The sequence below is a fragment of the Antennarius striatus genome, chromosome 24, assembly GCF_040054535.1.
Source record: "Antennarius striatus isolate MH-2024 chromosome 24, ASM4005453v1, whole genome shotgun sequence".
NCBI classification, from domain to species: Eukaryota; Metazoa; Chordata; class Actinopteri; order Lophiiformes; family Antennariidae; genus Antennarius; species Antennarius striatus.
Window position 1 is genome coordinate 6078054 of NC_090799.1, and position 14602 is coordinate 6092655.

The following is a 14602-nucleotide window of genomic DNA, read 5'->3' on the forward strand; positions in this document are numbered from 1 at the left end:
GACTCAAAATAACTCTGAAATATTTCCCAGAAGACCTTTTCTTCTTCCGGTAATGTTTGATTCAGGCACAGATTTGGATTCTGGTTGGCTTTTCATCTTTTGACAATGTCCCTCTCTTACACCGTCGGCCAATTACAAAGGGCCTCAAAGACAGTGAGTGAACGAGTCTCTTTCAATCTGATGGATCTGGCAGTGAATGAAACAAATGAGGAATTATTCATTAAAAATGAAACTGGGATGTTCTCAACTTGCGCCAAGCTAAGAAGACAGGTTGGTGCACGAATTGATGAATGCAAGTTTCCCGTGTTCTTTAGAACCCAATGAGCTCCTAGAGAGAGTAAAGTACGGTTTTCTTTTTGACCGGGAGGGATGTGATGAAACATTCATAATCCCCAATGGACAGACAAGTCCAGACATTCACTCAACCTCATTCTGCCAGAAAAACCTCATTCATTCAGGAGAAAGTCAGGGTACGGGGGTTGTTAGTTAATTAAAAGACAATAAAAGCATTTTCAGGCATATTCAGCACAGTTTAAATGTAAATCCACTTTTTCCTATCAAATAATCACACAAACAACACCTCAGAATTAATACATGCCTTTGAACATGCTGGTAAATAATAGAATTAATTAAAAGCACGCATCCATTTACCTCTGTGCTGTGACTGTATATGTGTTACTGCCAACAGCAGAACAAGCCAGGTCTGCAGGTTCCACATCGACCCCCCGCTCTGCATCCTGGGAGAGATTAAAAATGATTTGGACAAAGAAAAAGAAATAAAATCCCGTCAGAGGCTGTGAGGAGGAGCTGTCATCTCCAGCAGACGCTCTGATGGTCCAACAGAAGCCTCACAGAGACCCACCACCTGCTTACCTGTGCAGGCTGTGAACACCTTGACGCGCAGCTGCAGGAACAAGCAGCTGCATCGCACCACTTCCTGCTTTTCAAATTAAAAGCTCAGCTGCTGAAAGATGTTCTGAACAACAATAATAATATGCTTTAATATGGTTTAAACCATTGAAAATACCCAGAGATTGCAACTTAATTTTAATTTTCTTAAAACAAAATTAAAATATTATTTAATTGCAACAAACAGCAGGAAATAGTATTTTACAAAGTGAATAGATGATTCACATACTATTACCTTAATCCTACATGCCTTTTTAAATCAAACTTCAATTTTTTGAGGTGTTTCACATTTAAATTTAATGTGATGACACAAATCTGGAACTACTTTTGAGCTGTCTTGCATGCAAAAAAAAAAAAACCCCACATAAGTGCATACAAACTGGTTAATGCACAGGAGCTTACAGTATAAACTGTTTGTACTATTGTAGGTTTTGTCTTTCTGTTCAGACACGTTCTAAAAAAATGCATTCCTTTTGGAGAGAAAGGCTCCTCATGATGACAGACGTCCTGTAACTGCCCCTCCACCTCCACCTTTCCACACGCAGATCCACCTTTTATAGAGGGCTGACTCTTTCTGCACAAAGGCACGCCAAATTTGGGGCTTTGTTCATAAAAGGTGAGAAGCTTCCATTTGATTTTTTTTTTTTTTTACATGTCTGAAGGAGAAAAGGTGTGTGTGCACTCAGGGGTTGTCAGAACATGCCCTTCCCAAACACTTGAATAGAAGAATCTCTATGACACATCTCTGCCTGTGGTAGTCTGGATCTCCTCATCTAAGGGTTAATCTGGAGATAAACCCGCTTTCCGCCATCGGCTGTCGTCTCAGAGCATGTCTTGTTGTTACAACCAAACCCCTCAGCACACTCCAAACACTTCAGATTTAAATTCCATCCATCTCAGCTGTCAAGAGCTCAGGAAGATTCATCTCTAAGGCAAGACTTATGTCCCTGAATGCAACACATTGTCTCAACGCACAACACGCCTGTAAGGGTTCACCTGCAGCTGCCAAGTGAAACAGACTCACCTGGATGGGAGGAAGGTCAAAGGTCACAAACATTTTGATCATGATTAATATTGGACAGGAAGGAATGCAGTATTTTCCATGCAGGTTGGGTTTTGCAATAATTAAATAGACACTACACCTATATCTGGAAACATCCAGGTATGTTAAAAATGATCTCTTTGGTATGCTTGTTCAGACCAGCCCTGAGTTGTGGGGCCCTCTAGTGGACAGAAAGAAAAGAGCAGCAGCTGACTTCAAATAAAAAAACTTTAAATACTGCATATTTAAAAAAAAAAAAAAACAAGAACCAAGCATTACCACACCAAAAAATCTTAATAACTTTATTGTCATGATTTTACAAATATGATACTTCTGCATTTAAACTTTAACTGTGCAACACAATGGCATTATGGACTGTTTTTGACATCCAAGGGACGCCTGTGACTGCAGGGTGGGGGTGTGTGTGCCGTGAATCCTGCAGACAGAAGGGGCTGCTTTTTTTAAATTTTCAAAGCGACAAAATGGGTTTTGATTTCTGTCATCGCCCTCCAAGTTTGTCTAATCTGCAGGATTCACAAGCAGCTTTCACAAGGTTTTTTTTTTTTTATTTCTTTTTTATAGATAGCGACTCCTCAGACGGAGGCTTACATGATGGTCTCTTTGGGATGAGGCTGGTGGTACCTGGTCAGAGCTTCAGGGCTGCTTGTCTTTTTAGAACACCAGTACAGAGAAGAACAATGGCATGCAAGACTCACATACAGACCCACTTGTTACTATTTCTTTTTTAATAGAAAATAAAGATTCTTACATAAGTACAAGCACTGAGCCCTCGCAGACACCCAACAGCCAAGCGTACTGGAAACTTCACTGAGGACAAATGACGCCTGAACAGAAGGCGTGAATATTGTTATAACCATTTCAACACAACAGCTGGTTTCTTTTCAGAGTCAGTAAGTCCCCGCTGGGAGGACGTAATACACCTCACATTTATATTATTTCTTCTTCTACACCTTTTCACTACAAATGAATGTGCTTTTGATTTCAAAACCGGGGGAACAGAAGAAAAAATAAAAAAGATTTGCAGTTCACCAACACTCCCACTCCGGCCGATTTATTGCAAAATGAAGTGAGAACCCTCAACAGCAACACACACTTCAATATGGCACAAGCATCTTAGAAAAGACCTAAATGCATTGTGGAGTGAATATCAAAAACCAAACCACACCATATCTAAAAAATATTAAGACATTAAACCACCATTAGAGCAGAAAAGAAAACTTTTTTCTTTCTTTTTTTTCCCCCCCTCGTCAACAACATGCAGGCCACCGCTCAAAAAAACAAAACAAAAAAAAAACAAAAAATGTGATTGTGGACCTCTTGGGTGAAACGCCACAAATGAAAACAAGTGTCTTGTCAGAAATGCATGTAACACTGCAAAAATGATTAGAGCCAATACACTTCTATTAAATCATGACAGGAGCTGCAGACTAAGACTTCAAAATCCAGGTCGTTGTGCAGTCGAGCATCTCGTTCCTCTCTTACGTGAGGGGCCGGACGACGGTTTTCCTTCTCCTGAAAAAAATGCGTGCCGCCTATAGCGCCAAAGACTCAAGGTCAAATTAACGCTCAGACGTCGTCTTCTCTTTAGCTTCTCGTGCGTCGACCTCAAAGACATTTCATGTGCTTCTCCAAACGTCTGCTTTGACCACCCTCGAGGTTTTCCCTTCAAAGTCCAGAAACTATCGTTTGTCTTCCTGTCACCAATGATATTGTTGCTGCATTATACTTTATATTTACGTATATATAGATGAGTATCTTTCCTCTAGAACGTCTCTGGAGAGAATCTACGCGCCAGACCGTTCTCCTCCGGTACCGTTCTCCCGAGACCGCTGCTGTGGAAAACATCTTCTCGCTATTTACCTCACTACAAAATAAAAAATAAATATTGTTTACAATGAGGGCAGAATGGTTAAAAGAAAAATTAAAAAAAAAAAAAATGAAGCGCAATCAAAGGTAGTGGTCTAATAATGTAACCATAAATCCATCACCGTCCATCCTCCTCAGTTGAATAAAGAAATATTACAGGAAGGATACATCTGAGTAGTGGTTGTTTTACAATGGCGCCCGCGTCCAGAGGCCGGGCATCAGTTCGGCATAAAAACTCCTTCCTCTCACCCCCCACTGCTTTTTTCGCCCAGAGGTGATCATGCTCTGTCTGATCAAAGTCTTTGACCTTTAACCCTTGGCTCCCCTCCCTCCCCTTTCCCAGTCAAACGCTCCTCTCCCTCTCCTCTTCGTGGTTGCGCTCAGGCAGGGGGGCGATTGTTCAGTCGGCGTAGTGCATGATAGACTCCACGTAGTTGCCGGGGAAGAGACCGGTGGTCCCGTTCATCACGCCCTCGTACCAGCCGTCGTCGTTCTTCTTGATCACGTAGATGATGGCCCCCTCCTGGAACGACAGCTCGTCCTCCTTGTCCCGAGCGTAGTCGTAGATGGCCACCACTGGGGGAGGAAGGAAGCGAGGGAGAGGAGTCAGGCCGCGTGCGTTTCGACGACGGTTCTGAACTTGAGCTGTGAAGGCTCACCTTTCTCCAGGTAGTTCCGTGGAGCCCAGGGGGGGTCCTCCTCGGCGTAGGGGTCGCTGTACTCCACCACTGCTGACTCCTCTTCATCCTCCTCGTCCTCGTAGTCCTCCGGCGGAGGAGGCGGTGGTGTGGGCTCCTCGAACACCGGGTCCTCGGCGGGTGGGGGAGGAGGCGGCACGTCTGAGACTGGGAAGAGTTTTCAGATTAGAAAGGAGCCGTGGAAGAGGAAGAGGAAGAGGACGACGGAGGGGCATGCTGGGAACATCTGGACGATATTTAGAAGCTCGGACCGATACGGAACCGTCAGAACGTTCAAATGAAGACGGGACAGGAAGAAACATGCATTAAGATCAGGTCTCACAAACATGCCCTCTGACTGATGTCGATCTTTTCACTAGTGGACACCCACCACAGTTAGTTTCTGTTAAAGCAGCATCAGAACATCTAAATGTATTGCATTCATCAATAAAACTTCAAAAATTACCCCCAACTGTCCCGATGGAGAACCTTAAATATTGGAGGTTAACTTTTCACTCAATCATTTCAGAAAAATACTGAGGGGACTCAAACCCACTCGAGGGGGGGGGGGCATGCAGGGGGAGCCAAGGGGCGGAAAAACCACTTACTCGTCTCCTGAACCCGGGCCACAAAGCCCATCAGAGGCAGCTGGGGGGTGATCTGCATTGAAGGGGGAGGGGGCGCGTGTGGGCCGGCTTATCACGAAACAGTACCGACACACGGAGGAGGGGTTGGGGGGTGGGGGGGTGGGGTGAGAACAGCAAAGACAGGAGAATGAGATCAGAGTGAACAAGAAGCACAAGTGGACAGTAAAATCTGACTTCTTCCACTCCCACCGGTGATCGACAGGACGCACAAACGACAATGTGGGACAGGACTACCGTCCTGCAACCAGCTGGAGAAGATGGAGGCTATTCAAATATTTTCCGCACTGTAAGACGCACCTAAAAGTCTAATTTTCTCAATTTCTTATAATCAAATGTGCCTTTTATACGAAAAAAGTTTTAAAATAGACCATTCATTAAAGATGAGTTGTCAGCTGCGCCTTACAGTCCAGTGTGCCTTGTGTACAATTTTTAAAAAATTTTTTTTTTTAGGTAGGTCATTCATTGAAGGTGCGCCCTATAATCCAGTGCGCCTTATAATCCAGTGCGCTTTATAATCCAGTGCACCCTATAATCCAGTGCGCCTTATAGTGCGGACAACGGTGTACATAAAACAACTGGGACTTTATTCTACTCGCCAGAAACAAAAAAGCTTTGCTCACCTTGGTTCTGGGCGAAGTGCGGCCCCCCGTTCAGCTGGCTCTGGTTGTGGGCCGCGTTGGGCTGGCCGGTCACGGATGAGGGCCGGCGGTACGGCAGCGACCCCCCCACCTGCTGGTTCTGAGGCTGCTGCGCCGGGCGGTTCATGCTGTAGAACTGAGGAGCACCTGAGAGGAGACGCCAGCAAGGTGGGGGGGGGCAAAGAGTCATTGAGATGTAGAAGTACCGGAGGTGAAGAAGAGGATGAGGAGCTGAGCGTCCACACACAGGTCATGCGTTAGACACACATCACAAACACACAGAGCAGACAGGCAGCTGATGAAGCTGTGAGTGATGAAGAGCAGGGGGGTGGGGGGGGTTGGGTGGGGGGGGCAGAGGATAATGGTAAATCTGCAGCTTCTATTCAGCTTTGTGTTTTTCTCCTTGCGTGATTCAGGAACAGCCAATCAGACGACACGCTGACATGCAGTGGGTGAACACATTTGGGTCGGGGGTGGGGTGGGGGTGGGGGGGCTTCTCCCACCCGGTTACACTCACCTTGTGCGGGGTTGCCGTAAGTAGTGGGGCCCGTGCCGGCGGGGGCCGCAGAGGCGGGGAGCTGGGGAGGGGGCGGGGGTACAGGCGGGATCTCTACAGGGGGATTGGGGGCCTGTGGGGGGCCGTCTAGAGCAGAAGTGGGGGCTCCGGGAATAGTGGCAGTGTTGGAGGGAGGTTTAGGTGGGTTGGATGTAGCGGGGGCTGAAACCGACGTGTCGAAGGCAAAAAGGAGGAGAGAAGAAGAAGTGAAGGGGGGGGGGGGGTCAGGACGAGAGAGTGAGACAGGAGGAGAGGATTCTAGATCCAGGGCGCGTAGGAGCCCCGGATGCTACAGATTAGTCAAGTTAGTTTCACACACACACACACACACACACACACATGCTGCTCCAAGCAGCAACTGGAAGGAGGCTTTACCTGGGAAGGCGGTGGGCGGGGCTGGGGTTGGCACGGCGATGGGCACGCCCACGCTGCCGCTGCCGCTGTTCTCCCGGCTGCTGCTGCGGCTGCTGCTGGGGTGGCTGCCTCCGCTGCTGCCACTGCTGGTGGTCAATGTTGGGGGGTGGGGTGGGGGGGTTAAACATGTCAGACACTCACTGAGAACACCCCCTGCTGCTAGCGCTGTCTCAGGACCAGTAATGGAGCCCCTGAAACGCTAAAGGGCGACAAACCCTGTCCCGGATGCTCAAGGTCTTCTCCTGCTTCCTGGCTGCACAGGAAGTCAGATTATTCACGTGGAACCCCCCCACCCCACCCACCCACCCACCCACAGGAGCATCAGCGTGTTAGTGCCTCTGAAATGACTGTCAGTGGTTAAAAAAGATGCTTGAAGCCTCACCAAGGACATGGACGACAGGTGATGCGGCGGCAAAGACGAAGACAAAGTGAGGCGAGACGCTGCAGAAGAAGCAGGAAGCACCAGGACGCGCACCGGGACGCGCACCGGGACGCGCACCGGGACGCGCACCAGGACGCGCACCAGGAAGAGTGTTTGCACGAGAGCATGGCTGACAGATGAAGGGAATGAGCGGAACAAATAAGGAGCTGAGAGGAGAGGCAGGGAAAGTTGTCTTCTCTATTTTCCAAGAGATGCTACAAAACATTTGGCCGACAGATGGGGCGCAAAGACGAGAGCTTCTGTCCCCCCACTCCCCCACCCCCCACCCCTTAAAACCCACAGTTTTTACGTCTGTCTGTCAGGGGGGAATCTATGAATATTCCTCTGCTTGGGATGGATCGATAGGATTGCCTGTTTTCATGGCTATCACCATGGGAACCTGCATCTAATACAGCGCTACTTCATCCTCGTCTCTTAAGGAGCGCAAACAGGTGATGGATTTCCTAAAATCTGTCGATTTAGGGGGGGAGAGGGAGGGGAGGGGGGGGGGGCAGTAAAATGTTAATGTCAGTCAGCTGTGAGTTAGGAAGGTCAACTCTCCAGCGGGAAACACGTAAAAGACGAAGGCGGCTTGTTAAAAAGAGCTGGCTCGCCCTCCGAGTGTAGAAGAGGAGAGGAAGGAAGGCGGAGGAGGAAGAGGAAAAAAAGGGGTGGGGAGGGGGGCATGTGTCAGAAGTGTAGAGAGGAAAGCTGGGAGGGGGGGGAGGGGTACCTGTACGTGCGGTTCCTCTGATTAACGGATGCTGTGCGTGCAGGGCTCTGCTGTGGGTGTGGCATGTTGCGCGTCGGGCTCGAGACGTAGTCGTTAGGGACAACGGGCGGACGCACCGGCTCAAGCGTCCTATAGGGGGAGTTGCGCCTGCGAGAGGGTCAGGAGGGAGTCGAGGGGGGGTAGGGGGGTAAGGGAAGGAAGGGCATCCACAGAGAAGTGTAGAGGAGGAGGAGGAGGAGAGCAAGAAACAAACAAGTGCAAAACTTAAAAAATGGGGTATGACAGGTGGTGAATATCGAACATCGGGATTGGCTGGGGGGGTGGGGGGGAGGGGGGGTGGATCCACAGGTACGGCGTCAGGATGAGAAGCTGTCTTCTTAAAACAATCACACGCCCATGAGATGTACCCGCTATGTGGTGACAGCCGGAGGGGGGGTGTTTTCAGGATAGCGGTGTGTGGCTTGTTATTTCCAAGCTAAATAAATTCCCGTCTTTGTCTTTGCCAAAAGTTTCTGTCGGCGAGTTTATAGAAATCTCTGCAGATTATTCTGAAGCAGAAAACCTTCGAATTCATGAAACCTCAACACAGATGGTAGTTTGTTTGGTTTTTTTAAAAAATTTATTTTAATCTGAAAGCAGTAGCAGACTGATGTCATCACCGTTTAGGAACTGATCTGGAGATGAAAAGCTGCATTGACATGTAAGTACCCCTCTCTCTCTCTCTCTCTCTCTCTCTCTGAGTGCCGTTGCTATGGTAAAACACTGACATGAGGAACATGGGTGGTCCGGAGCGGGCCGTCTGGGTCACGAACAATACCACACAACGATCAACATCCAGAACCAACTACAAGTCTGTCTGCAAACTGACCTGAACAGTCCGACACACATCACAAACACACACACACAGACGTGGTGAAAACACAACCTTTGGTGGAGGCACCAACCGATTCTTGTGACCTCTGCGACGGTCATGTCGGTGATATGACAAAATAAATAAGTGCGAGAGAAACCTGACCTTGTGAACACCGGGGCTGTGGAGGTCATGTGTGCAGCCCTGCGTATTAAAAAAACCACCCGAGTTCATGACACGCCTTTTTACATCCCGCTTCAAAGCGGTTCGTGTGTTCGTCCGTTAGTCCACCAAATGTCTTCGCAACCGTTGCAGAAAGAAAGATGAAACAAAAAGCACATGACTCGGGCATTAAAGGGGATTAAAAAAAATGAGATGATGACCTTGACCTTGAGAAAACTAGGTCAAGATCAAATTTCAACTTTTGTACACTCAGGAACCGGATAAGATAGAAAGACGAGGGAGGCGGCCAGTTTGAGTAAGATCGTAGATCAAAGCTACTGCTTTGATCTACGACAGTAGGGCGGAGCACTACCTTTGATCTTTGACCTATGCAAGTGGATCAGGGTAAAATTTTGAATTCAGGGGTGTCGCGGGATGTTGCAGTCTGCATTGGTTCTTGTTAAATATGCATACGTGTTTTTAACTCGGCAGCAAAGACCTGATGTATTTACTGAAAAAAAACCCTTTAAAGTTTGGACTCAGTGTCTCGTACGCAGTTCTTCTAGCTGTGAATCGACAGCGGAGATCTTTATCAGCCAGAAAAATGGCGACCTGATGTTGAACACTGGTAGACTGGAGAGGCATCTTTCAAAACCTCTGGCTCGAGTGGAGCAGAACGAAACACCGTCTTGGTATTTCATCCGGCTCCCTGCTGAGATGCGTCCGTCAGAAAGCGGCTTCACGACAGGGAACACGTCGGGGCGCGGAGCCCTCGGCGGCGTTGCCGGCTGGTTTGTTACCGTCATCTCACTGCAGGGATCAGCGCTTTTCAAACCGCAGGGCTTTCCAGACGTGTTATCAACCTTCGACTGTTTAAACACATGAAGTCAGGTGACCTGGAGAGCTGATCACAGCTCCTTTCCTTAACCAGCAGCAATGGTTAGCTCTCATGAGGAAGTCCAACAGATAATAGAATGCAATAGACACAATCCCACCGGAGGAGATGAAACGATGACTGAATGCTGACATTCGTTCTGTACCAGCATTTAAACTGAGCTTAAAGTCTGACGATGAAACCGGGAGCAACCAGGACCTCTGAGGGGCTTCTGGCGCCCACCCCAGACGTACAAAACACACGTCCCCATCTGACGGACTCCACCGCATCTGCACGCGACCACACACCAGTCAGGCTGTTTACGTACCCAAGGGTCCCCTTCCCTGACATTGGTGGGCTGGGAGGCTTCTGCGTGGGGGGGTTGGTGCGAGGGAGCCCACCTCCACCTCCGGCCTTCATGTTCTGAGCGCTGGCCTGTGGGAGGGAGGGTGGGGGGGCAAACGTGTCAGCTGATCAGTCAACTAAAGAACTTCACAAACACAACATGACGACAGTGAGTGCCCCCCCCCCTCCACCCAAAGAAAGAAAATCAGTCGATTTTAATTGATTCAAATCTGGCATAATTCTGCAAACAAACAAAACAAACCAACAAATAGACACAAAAGTGAAAGTGTAACCTCCTTGTCTCCATTCCCCCCACCCAAAAAAAAAAAAATCCAACATATAAAACCTAGATGAAGACATTTAACAAAGGACAACTCTCACAGCAACCGAAACACAACTACACCCCCTTATTGAGGTTTTAGTGGGAAAATCTTACCTTAAACCTTTGCAACCACTACAGTCGATTAAAAGACAGAATGAGGTGAGCAGAAAAGGGAGAAGAAGAAATCAGAGGATTAGTATGAGAAGACAATCGTCCAGGCGTAAGCTGCTGAAGCTGTTAGACTCGAGTGTTAAAAGGGATTTGAGAGATGATCTCCTTCCTTCAGGTCGGTGTGAGGGAAGCATCTGCATCTCTGCCACTTCCCCTGTGAGGTGGTCACACCTTCACACCCACTGGGGGGGGGACACACACACATGGCCAGAGCTCGAATCACGCCCGAGGCGACATCCATTTCCCAGCCCGGGAGGAAAAGCCTGAATCATTGATTTCTTCTTTTATTACTCACCGCTGAAAGCCAGCAGTGATTGTTTGACCTCTAAAAGCCCCCCTTTCTGCAGCGAGCAACGCACATTAAAACAAACATCCCGTTTATGACTCCACGCTAATATGTAAATTAAATCTACGCTCCCAGCGTCTCTATCTTTTATTCAAGTGAACGTTTGGCACGATATTCAGAGGACGGCTCCTGAGCGTTTCAGTCAGGTACCGACTTTCTGGGTTTCAGTTATTCTGGAGACGACAGCAAACAAATGTTGGGATTCTACAAAAAGATCCCCCCCGAATTAATTAATCCAGGTTGGAAATAATAAAGGAACAAAAAAAGAGATCAGGATGACCACCTTGACTCCGTGGCCCATGTCATCTAGCATGCTGTAGTCAATGGGCTTCCGGATGTAGCGCACAGGCCTCTCGGGATTGGCCGGGGCGATGATCTTGTGTGTGCGGGAGGTGTTCTTGTTGGTCGTGAGGATGCCGATTTCCCGCCGGGCCACCTTCTCTTTGTGGATGTCCACCGTCTGAAGCGAGAAGCAGAAATCAGGGCGTGTGGGTTCATTTCCAACGTGTCGTAAAGCATTAGCCGCCACCCATTTCCCAAACGGAGAAGATCATCAATTTTAAATTCTGTCACGATTTGTAAAGTCGTTTCTGCAGCCGAGCTTTTTTCATCAGACGTGAATCCTCTGGCAGGCGGTAGCGTTAGCCTGCATTGCAGATATTCTGAATTATACATGCACACATGTGACCGGAGTAAATAAGTCAAACCTGCAACAGCTGAACCAAAAATAAAATCAGTCATTATTCACTCAACATTCCAGCGTGTGGCCCACAGGTTTCTGTTCACACATGCTGCATCCTCATTGAAACATCATGGGGTTCCACCCGATTGTGGATCGATCAGACTCATCGTTGCGGACGACACGACTTGGTTCCGCTTCCAGTCACCGACCTGTGAGATGTGGTTGATGGATGACTCCATGCGGCGGAGCTGCGACGCCTGGATGTCGAGCATCTGCAGGACATTGTTGGCCAGCGTGTTGATCAGGTAGGCTACGCTGGCCAGAGACTGGGTGGTGTAGTTCTTGGTCTCCTCCAGCGCCCTCTGCTTGTCTGGAGACTGAACACGAGAAAAGCAAACACAGACAAAAACCACCATGAAACCCCAACGGACAGCAAAACCATTCATGATCGGGTTTTTTTTTCCTCGGCACCATCTGTTCACTTCTGGGTGCGAAACACAGCAGGAGATTGATTATGACAACAGCCTTCAGGCTGTGATTGGATATTGATTGACTGATCTATTGACTTCAAAATAAAAGCTGTACTGTGGCAGCAACATTCTGGTGATATATTGACAACAAGTCAGTTGACAATCAGGACACTCGGGCAGTAACTTACAATAACTATAGTTTCAGGGACAACAAATTGTTGAACTATAAAATACTGTACATTATCTGGTTAAAAATGAATCAGGTTTAGATTACAGAGTGTGTTTAGACCCATTTCTGCAGGCATCAAAGTCTAAAAACCTTTTCCAACAAACAGCGTCGGCTGACAAAGAGAGTGAAGGGTGCAGTAATCACAGGAGAATGATGACAAACAGGTTCTGTGGCAGAAGTCCAGTTCTATCTGTGGGCCACTGATATTTCATAAAAATTTGGTTGTTGATCATCAGTGAGCTGAGGCAGAGCAGTGAGTGGAGGTGTCGAAGCAGCAGTTTAGAATCTGTACAGTAAAATGGAGCTGACACACCACTATCGCTCACTGCAAACAGATTTCATTCTCATTTGTTTTTTAGTGCATAAATTGTGTGCGTCAGCTTCACATCAGACAATTTACTTATACAATATGAACTGAAATGAAACTGCATTTTCTAAAACTACAATGTATGTCAGGTTTCTGCAACTTTAATTCACAAATGAAATGCTAAAAACACAGAAAATATCACAAATGTAGTAAAAGGTCAAAAAACAAAGCAAAAACATCCTCCGGGTATTTAAAAGATGTGACAAATAGGAAATCTAGTATGGGGCCGGTTCAGAATCGGACTCAACCTTTCCACAACCATTTGTCAGCCATAAACAACTCACACCTGAGCGAAGCACACAGCGTCATTCCTCAAGTACCTGGGAACAGGTATCTCACTACACCTGTCGCACCTGAACACTGACAACACCATAGAACTGAATTATTCACCTGCTGTCCATCAATCCAACCAGAGATCAACAAGTTTATTCCTAAATAAATGACCCTGCATGACACAAAGTGTGGATCTGATCCATAACTATCTAATAGCAGCCGGGGAAACACTGCAGGGTGACAAGAAAGCAGGTCAGCGAGCTGTCTATTTCAAAGCCTCAGACCAGTTAAACCTGATCAACCCTGTTCATCAAGGAATTCAGATTTAAATATCACATCTAATCAATTACTCCCTTTGGTCCCGATCGTCGATCTATATGTGATAAGAAGCGTTTATAATGTTGGAGACGCGGAATAAAGGTGGTCAAAACTGCTGAAAAACTCAAATCACACCTGCACATTCGTTAAAACGGCTGTGCGTGGGAGTGATGGCTCTCCAGCCAAAAAGCCACGCAACAGAACTGGAACCACAGATGACACTAAAACCACCCAAACAGAATAATCCCGGACATTTAAAGGGAATAAATCAGCAAAAAAGCCTTTAAATCGAACATTTCTTTGACTTAAAAAGCTACATTCCAGTGTGATATACAGCTCCAGCACTGAAACGAGTCACTCATAAATCAGATGCTAATGTTGTCATGGCCGTTTCATCTTTTGTCAACCAAAGCTCATATGTGATTGATCGGGTTTGATATTCTTCACCTCTAGTCCGGTGCACGATCATCTGGCAGGTGTAGCAGCCGAGATTAATCCAGCAGATTAATTTTCACGCTGCCTGGTTGGGATTTGGACCGTGGTTGAATGCCGAGCATCTGGCTAGGAGGCTACCAGGCTAACGCGACAGTCCGCGATGGATGTACTGCCCACACACAACGTTATATCCATATAAATAAGAACTTGTAAACACCTTTGGAATATTTTAACATCGGTGTATTGGGAAAACGGTAATCCGAGCGTGATTTATCTGATAGCAATGTCCCCACAGTTGGTTATCTCTACTGTAGCCGAGGCTAGCTAGCTAGCATGCATCTCAGCGATAGCATGCCTACACTAGCCTAGCACAGGATCGCCCCATCGCGGTGTCGCCCATTTGAAGAAAAAATAATAATAACTACCTGGACATAATTGCTCTCGCAGTACTCCGCGACTCTCTCCAAATTAGTGAAACTGTCTAGAAGTGCGCTTCGCCCTGCTGGAATCTCCTCTTCCAGAAGCATTTGTAGCTCCGCCATTTTCACATCTTTAGCGTAGCGGAGAGTAACGTTAAAAGTGAAGGTGGGCTCATTGGCGCCACCGCGGCCGATAGCGGTACTGCATGTCTCTAAAAAATGAGTTGGGAGGGCGGGGAGTCCTAAAAATGTTTGTAACAAATATCAGGGAAATTTTTTTTAAAATGCATGAAATGTTTAATACTTTATCGTTGCTTTTCAGGTCTGAGACGTACTGTCTCACTCAGTAGATACTTAAATCACTCCTTAAATCCCACTAGAGAAGTGGGTCTAGCTCTGGTGTGAAAAATAAAAT

General features: G+C 47.2%; 1 protein-coding gene across 4 annotated transcripts; it reads right to left on the reverse strand.

The window, feature by feature from the left end:
* Window positions 1-2239: 2239 nt before the first annotated feature.
* On the reverse strand, window positions 2240-14328 carry LOC137591219 (abl interactor 2-like). 4 transcript variants are annotated; one of them, XM_068309081.1, is made up of 10 exons: window positions 14194-14328; window positions 11886-12053; window positions 11278-11454; window positions 10139-10245; window positions 7925-8071; window positions 6732-6856; window positions 5783-5947; window positions 5124-5210; window positions 4498-4683; window positions 2240-4414 (listed from the first exon to the last, which is right to left on the reverse strand). In XM_068309081.1, exons 1-10 carry the CDS (start codon window positions 14308-14310, stop codon window positions 4239-4241), a joined length of 1455 nt encoding a protein of 484 aa, XP_068165182.1. In that variant the 5' UTR covers window positions 14311-14328; the 3' UTR covers window positions 2240-4238. The 4 variants fall into 4 exon arrangements, with proteins under 4 accessions (XP_068165182.1, XP_068165184.1, XP_068165183.1 ...); XM_068309083.1 differs by lacking the exon at window positions 7925-8071; XM_068309082.1 differs by lacking the exon at window positions 5124-5210.
* Between the last annotated feature and the right edge of the window lie 274 nt (window positions 14329-14602).